The 7,654-nt window shown below is 58.8% G+C and overlaps 1 protein-coding gene across 1 annotated transcript; it reads left to right on the top strand.

Annotated features, from left to right (window-relative positions):
- Positions 1-260: 260 nt before the first annotated feature.
- LZTS2 (leucine zipper tumor suppressor 2) lies at positions 261-7,530 on the top strand. The gene is made up of 5 exons (XM_082853923.1): positions 261-324; positions 2,826-3,275; positions 3,911-4,558; positions 5,109-5,360; positions 6,183-7,530. The coding sequence occupies exons 2-5, from the start codon at positions 2,868-2,870 to the stop codon at positions 6,864-6,866; spliced, it is 1,992 nt and encodes a 663-aa protein (XP_082710049.1). The 5' UTR covers positions 261-324; positions 2,826-2,867; the 3' UTR covers positions 6,867-7,530.
- The last annotated feature ends 124 nt before the right edge of the window (positions 7,531-7,654 follow it).

Here is a 7,654-nt window from a genome sequence, read left to right as displayed (position 1 = left end):
ACACAGCCGCGGCGCCTCGGAGGGAGGGAACCTGAGTCCCGCTACGTAGCCCCTGCGTGCGTGCGCCTCGCCGGACACGCGTGACACGGGGTGCCTACGCTTATCCGCGCCCCGGGGGCGGGGTCGCCCCTCGGACCCTCCCCCGCGCTGCACCGCCCACTTGGGCCGGGCGGGGCCTGGGCCGGGTCGGGCCGGGGGCTCCCCGGAGGCGGGGCCGGGCCGGACCGGGCCGCTCCGAGTAGCGGCGCGCGGGCTGGAGCCGGTCGGCGCGCCTGTGGAGCGCTGGGGGCGGCCCGGGGCTGAGCATGGAGCAGCGCGGTGGAGGTGAGGGGGGGCCGGGGCTGGGAGGCGACCTGGGGGTGACCCCAACTTATGCACGGCCGAGGTCCCGTGGGGAGGCGGCATTCTACAGCTGCCCCCACTTTATGGAAGCGGCGGGGGTCGGAGGGGGATGGATTCCGGAGGGTGGATTGGGGGCTCCCGGCTTCCGGTCTCGGAATGGCAACTCGTGATCCCAGACTTGATCCCGCTGGATGGTCCTTGGAGTTTGGTGAGGGGGAGACTTTCCCGAACTCTTCTGCCCTCAAAACAGGTCTGTGGGAGCTCGGACCTCGGCCAGACCTCCCTCGGACCCCGGCTGGACCCAGCCCTCAGTAGTCCCCACTGGGCGGGGGGAGTGTGTGCTGTGCCGGAGCGGTTCCTCAAGGATGTTGGGGAGAGCTGGGGGTTCCCTTCCTACAGCCACAAACGCACTTCTCAAAATGGAGCCTCCACTTGCCCCTCCTTCTCTCTCGGGCTTCAAGAGCAGGAGCCGGGCTGGCTGGGCCTGGCTCTCCAGACGCCTGGCGCTGGCTCCCTGGGTGTCTGGCTCTCAGGGCCCAGCTCAGTGTCTCTTCTGGGTGTAGGGGCTCCTGGCTCCGTGGCGCGCAGGGACCCCGGCTCACTGGGTCTGCCTGACCCTGGGGCCTCTCTCAGTCTTTGTCTCTTGTCTTCTGGGTCCCTGTCTGAATCTCTCTGTCTCCTCCCCTCAGTTTCCACTTTCTCTGTGCTCACAGAAGTGGGGAAATGGAGACAGAGATGCCAGCCCCCATGGCCCCCTAAGAAGCCCCTTCCCCACTGTTTCCTCCAGGCCCTGGAGTGGTCTGGGAGAGGGCAGAGGAGGGGGTGTTCCATTGGCTTTGCTCAGGGCTGGCGCTTGTGGGGTGGACTCAGCCCCTGCCCCTGCTCCGTGGACACCAGTTACCCCGGCCCCCAGCTCCCAGCTCCTCCTTCCTCAGTCTGGACACCTCCCTGGTTTCTCCAGATCTTCTGACTTGAGCGGGGAGGGGGGGTGGGGGCGGACTTAACGGAACACACGCAAGAATGGAGAGCAGATCAAGCAAAGACTCAACGTGTCTCTCCTCTCCCCACAATCCAGTGAGTGACAAAAACCAGGCTCCCACTCACCCATTTGGCCCTGCGTGCCACCCAAGCTCTCACCCTCTCTCTCACATGCTCCCATGCACACACGGTGCTCTATACACACTTGTGCACCCTCATTTCCTACTCACACACTTGTGTAAGATACATAAACTCATGTATATATGAATGGACATCTAACCAAACATATTCTCTCACATAGTCACAATCATACACCACAAATTCACTTATGTATGCATTTGTAACTTTCACATACTTTCTGAGAGAGACACCCTATTTACACACACTTTTGTAAGATATGCACATATGAGTTCACATACATACGCATGTATATCTGAAGTACTAATGCATCTATCCAAACATAAATACTCACACATTCATTCATGGTATTTTCAAACACAGTGCTCAGATTCATGCTCTTGTACACACAGTTTCACACACACAAGTAAGTAAGATGCATACACTCCTACTCCTACGCAATTCTCTGTCCACTTCTTGGCTCCCGTTCTGCATGATGACTTCAGCAGATGCCTGAGTCCTGGTCTTCAGCCTCAGGACTGGGGAGGGAGTTCCGGGTGGAGACTTGCTGTCCCCTTCCAGGAAGGAGCAGGGCCTGGGGAGGTGGAGCCCTCTTCCCTGGGCTCCAGGGAAATGAGATCTTGGAGCAGCTGCCAGAGGTGATGGTAGAGCTTCTATCCTCATCCCCTTGGGGTTACTCTGGGGAATGTCCAAAGCTAGAAGGTTTCATAGGGGTTGGCAGTGGGTCTGTGTAGGCTTCTCTAGGCCCGACTGATAGGGTGTGGTGAGGCTAGTTGTCATGGAAACAGGCATGGGCCTGCATCCACCTCTTGGAGGCAGGAGACCCCAGAGGGTACCTGTGGGCTCCCTAAGAGCTCTGAGTTCTTGTTTGACCAGCTCCACCCTTGCCGCCTGTCTGTCTGGGAGAAACTGAGGCCCAGCTGGGGGAGGCTGGGCACTGGCTGGCCTTAGCTCTTTGTTTCCTAATTACCATCTGAGTTGCTGACTGCACCCCTGAGGTTGCCCAGACTGCCTCTAATGAGGCCACCTGTCCCAGGGGACCAAGGACTGGTGCTGGGAGCTGGTAGAGAGGGCTCCCTCCCTAACTCGAGTCCTGGCCTCTGTGGGGCCCCATTCCGTCATCATCCCTGCTTGGTAGATGCAGTCCTCAGCCATGTTTAGACCAGAATTGGGCAGTGGCCTGGGGCCCAGGGATGATTGAGGTTATTGCCAAGACTCGGAGGGGATGCCTTGTGGGGAGGGTATCGTTGTTTGTTACTGATGTCAGGGGGCTGTTTGACCTGGGACAAAGGACCAGGAGGAACTCGAGACCTTATATAGGGAGGGAGCTCAAGATGGAGAGACTGACACCACTGCCCTGCTCACAGGTTTCCCTGGAGGCCCTTGGCCAGGCCTGAGCCTCTGCTGCCATGGCCATTGTGCAGACGCTGCCAGTGCCACTGGAGCCCGCTCCTGAGGCCGCCACTGCCCCACAAGCTCCAGCCATGGGCAGCGTGAGCAGCCTCATCTCAGGCCGGCCCTGCCCTGGGGGGCCGGCTCCTCCCCGCCATCACGGTCCCCCTGGGCCCACCTTCTTCCGCCAGCAGGATGGGCTGCTGCAGGGTGGCTATGAGGCACAGGAGCCGCTGTGCCCAGCTGTGCCCCCCAGGAAGGCTGTCCCTGGCAACAACTTTACCTACGTCAATGAAGACTTCCGGACAGAGTCACCCCCCAGCCCAAGCAGTGACATCGAAGATGCCCGAGAGCAGCGGGCACGCAATGCCCATCTCCGCGGTCCCCCACCAAAGCTCATCCCTGTCTCCGGAAAGCTGGAGAAGGTGAGGACCAGCCCTTTCTTTGGGGCCTGGGTGGAATCAGGGGTCCCCTGGAGAAGCCAAAATTAGGAGACCTATTTAGAGGGAGGAGTGTGGGCTCCAGATTCACCAGACCTGGGTTCTCATCCCAACTCTGCCTCATTCTGGTTGTATGACCTCAGAGAAGTCATTTAACCTTTCTGAGTCTCAGTTCCTATATCTGTAAAATGGAGGTAATAGGTCAACTCTTACAGGATTGTTGGGAGAATTACATCTAATAATGTGTGTAAAGTGTTTAGCCTAGTGCCTGGCACGTAATATGTACTCGATAAGTGTTAGCTGCTTAGAAATACTGTTTTATACTTAAAACAATGTGTTTGAATTTGAGCAAGGCCCGTAACTCTGCTGAGCCTCCATTTCCTCATCTGTGGACGAGATAGTGATAATATTTTGCTTGTATGGCTGTTGTAATGATCTGAGAGGAACGTTTTAAATTGCCTGACATAAAGCTGACACTCATCAGGAGGCCCTCAGCCAGTGGGAGCAATTGTTATTAGTATATGGGGATTGGGGACCCCGGATGGGAGGGCAGGGGTATGATAAGGGCTTTGAAAGATTGGGCGGCCTCATCCCCATTGTCAAGTGGCACCTCATTTCAGAACATGGAGAAAATTGTGATCCGCCCAACAGCCTTCAAGCCAGTGCTGCCCAAACCTCGAGGGGCACCATCCCTACCTAGCTTCCTGGGTCCTCGGGCTGCCGGACTGTCAGGAAGCCAAGGCAGCCTAACGCAGCTGTTTGGGGGCCCTGCCTCCTCCTCCTCCTCCTCCTCCTCCTCGGCTGCCGACAAACCCCTGACACTGAGTGGCTGGGCCAGCAGCTGTCCATCGGGAACTCTATCCGACTCCGGCCGAAACTCACTGTCCAGCTTGCCCACTTACAGCACCGGGGGTGCAGAGCCAGCCACCAGCTCCCCAGGCGGGCACCTGCCTTCCCACGGCCCTGGGCGGGGGGCACTGCCTGGGCCAGCCCGAGGGGCCCCCACTGGGCCCTCCCACTCAGACAGCGGCCGATCTTCCTCCAGCAAGAGCACAGGCTCCCTGGGGGGCCGCATGGCCGGGGGGCTCTTGGGCAGCGGTCCCCGGGCCTCCCCTGACAGCAGCTCTTGTGGGGAACGCTCCCCGCCACCGCCTCCACCCCCTCCACCCCCTTCGGACGAGGCCCTGCTGCATTGTGTCCTGGAAGGAAAGCTCCGAGACCGGGAGGCAGAGCTGCAGCAGCTGCGGGACAGTCTGGACGAGAGCGAGGTGACCATGTGCCGGGTGTGGTCAGTGGCAGTGACGGGGGTGGCATGGCAGGACATCCACAGGTGCTGGGAATACAAGAAGCATTTCTGTCTGTGCTGAGGGGCAGGTGTCGGGCTATTGCACTGTGACCCCCATCCCCACCCCAGCTGTCTGGCTTACACTGTAGAGTGGTTGACACAGCACCACCATTTACTGTCCTTCAGACTTGAGCAAGTTACTTAGTTGCACTGAGCCTCAGTTTCCTCATCTATAAATGGGGATATTCCTGGCTTCAGGGTTATCATGAAGAGTAAGTAGGGTGAAGGGTGTAAAGTGCTTAGACTAATGCCTGGCACCTGGGAAGTGCTTGCTGTTATTATTGTTGTTGTGTCGCTTTTCATAAAAGTAGCTGCTACTGTTGGTATTGTAATTATTGTAATTATTGAATGGAATCTACCTTCCCTGAGCCCAGGATGGGAGCCAGGGCAGTCGGTGATTGGGGAGCTGGGGGTGGCCAGGGCTTGAGGTTTGGGGGAGCCACCAGGACCCAGGCCTACCCTCTCGCCCATAGGTGTACGAGGAACGGCAGCGGCACTGGCAGCGCGAGGCCCTGCGAGAGGACGGCATGGCCCAGGCGCAGCGGGCGCAGCGGGCCCAACAGCTGCTGCAGCTTCAGGTGTTCCAGCTGCAGCAGGAGAAGCGGCAGCTGCAGGATGACTTTGCACAGCTGCTGCAGGAACGTGAGCAGCTGGAGCGGCGCTGCGCCACCTTTGAGCGGGAGCAGCGGGAGCTCGGGCCACGGCTGGAGGAGACCAAGTGGGAGGTGGGCCACACCAGGATGGGCAGGGAGCAGGGCCTTTGGCAGGGGGGTGGGGGTGGGGGTGGGGAGTGGGTAAGCCTTGAAAGGAGGGGCCCAGCCACACCGCCTCACCTGCCACCCCCAGAGGGCCTCCCCTTCCTCACCTTTGTGAGATGAGGCTCCCCCTTTGACCTCCCTTTCTGGGTGCGGGTCTTCTTGGGCCTCCACATTTGGTCTCCTCATTGGTCTGGTCTAAGTGCGCACGTAGCCAGTAACGTTCCTATCCACTGCCTTCCCGCCATAATGAGAATGAGAATGTAGTGCTTACCGCTCAACAGGCACTATTTTAAGCGTGTAATGTAGAGTGTATCCTCTAATCCTCGTAACAACCCTGTGAAGTGGGTGCTGTTAACATCCTCATTTTTTAGGTGAGGAAAGTGAGACCCAGAAAGGCTAGAGCCAGAGATCACACCTAGTCAGTGGCTGAGCTGAGGTCTGAACCCAGGCAGTCTGGCTCCAGTGTCTCTGCTTTTCACCAGGATACTGTAGTGCCTCTCAACTGGAAATGTGGGCACTGCCCTCAGTTGCTTCCACTCCTACCAAACCCGCCACCACCCAGTCCCCAGGGCGCTACTGCTTTGTGATGGTTTAAAGACCCCAGCTTTGAAAGCAAAACATCTGGGTCTGTATTCCACCGTAGCCAATTAATAGCTGTCTCATTATCCCCATCAGTAAAATGGGTATAATGATGAAACCACCTCTCTCTAAATGCCCAGCATGATGTCAGGGCCTGACACCCTGGGAGAACACTTCTCACCATCCTTTCTGACTATCTCCCACCCCCAGGTGTGCCAGAAGTCAGGCGAGATCTCGCTCCTGAAGCAGCAACTGAAGGAATCTCAGGCAGAGCTGGTGCAGAAGGGCAGCGAGCTGGTGGCCCTGCGAGTGGCGCTGCGGGAGGCCCGGGCGGCACTGCGGGTCAGTGAGGGCCGGGCGCGGGGCCTCCAGGAGGCAGCCCGAACACGGGAGCTGGAGCTGGAGGCCTGTTCCCAGGAGCTGCAGCGGCACCGCCAGGAGGCCGAGCGGCTGCGGGAGAAAGCTGGGCAGTTGGACACCGAGGCGGCCGGCCTCCGGGAACCCCCTGTGCCTCCTGCCACCGCTGACCCATTCCTCCTGGCAGAGAGTGATGAGGCCAAGGCACAGCGGGCAGCAGCCGGGGTTGGGGGCAGCCTGCGGGCCCAGGTGGAGCGGCTCCGGGCGGAGCTACAGCGGGAGCGGCGGCGAGGCGAGGAGCAGCGGGACAGCTTCGAGGAGGAGCGGCTGGCCTGGCAGGCGGAGAAGGAGCAGGTGATCCGCTACCAGAAGCAGCTGCAGCACAACTACATCCAGATGTACCGACGCAACCGGCAGCTGGAGCAGGAGCTGCAGCAGCTCAGCCTGGAGCTGGAGGCCCGGGAACTCGCGGACCTGGGCCTGGCGGAGCCAGCTCCCTGCATCTGCCTGGAGGAGATCACTGCCACCGAAATCTAGGGCCTTGGCATCCAGCTCTGCGGGGAGGTCTACTGAATGCAGATGGTAGCCTCAGATCCACTGAGGGCCCCGAAGTCGGAGGGCCCCAGGGCCACTTGTCCCCTGTGATCCAGGCCTCTGGGCCTCTTTCAAGGACTCAGGGCTGCCCTGTGATTTGGATGAGCAAGATCAGACTCCTTGAAGGTCCCTGTGTTCACTGTCACCCCGAGGCTCCTACTCACTCAGCCTATTTCACTCACCAACTACTGCCATTGCCACTCTGCCAACCCCGTTCACCCCCAGCATTCCAGCCCACCCAGCCAGGGGGCTGGGAAGAGGAAGGGGCTCCCTCATCTCCACATTCTCCCCATCACACAGCCAGAGCGAGCCAAACAGCGCCAGCTGCTCCAGATGTGCCTGCCCCCACCCTGCCCGTTTTGGGGGACAGGGCTGGGAGCGGGGTCTGATCCCCAGGTTCCAGCTCTGCAGCCTCTCTCCTGGGGTAAGGGGGCTATAGTCAGACCAAAGGAAGAACTCAGAAATGTCTTGTTTATTTGTATTTGTGACCAAGTGGCCCCTCCCCAACACCCAGGTTTATGGCCTTGTTTTCACTTGTATATTTTTCACATTGTAAATTTCTTGTACAAACCCAAAGAAAAAAATTTAAAAAAAAAATTTTGTTTTTAGAAAATGATGAGTGTGCTGGATAAAGATTACGGGAACTTGTTTGACCCCCACGCCCTCTTTATTTGCTGGCTATTCCCCTAACCCCTCATGGAGGTCTTCCGGGGAGAAAGGGTGATGGGGGA

Source organism: Leucopleurus acutus (assembly GCF_964270905.1).
Source record: "Leucopleurus acutus genome assembly, chromosome: 14".
Taxonomy (NCBI): Eukaryota; Metazoa; Chordata; class Mammalia; order Artiodactyla; family Delphinidae; genus Leucopleurus; species Leucopleurus acutus.
The sequence above is the reverse complement of the archived record's forward strand: the minus strand, read 5'-3'. Positions and strand labels throughout refer to the sequence as shown.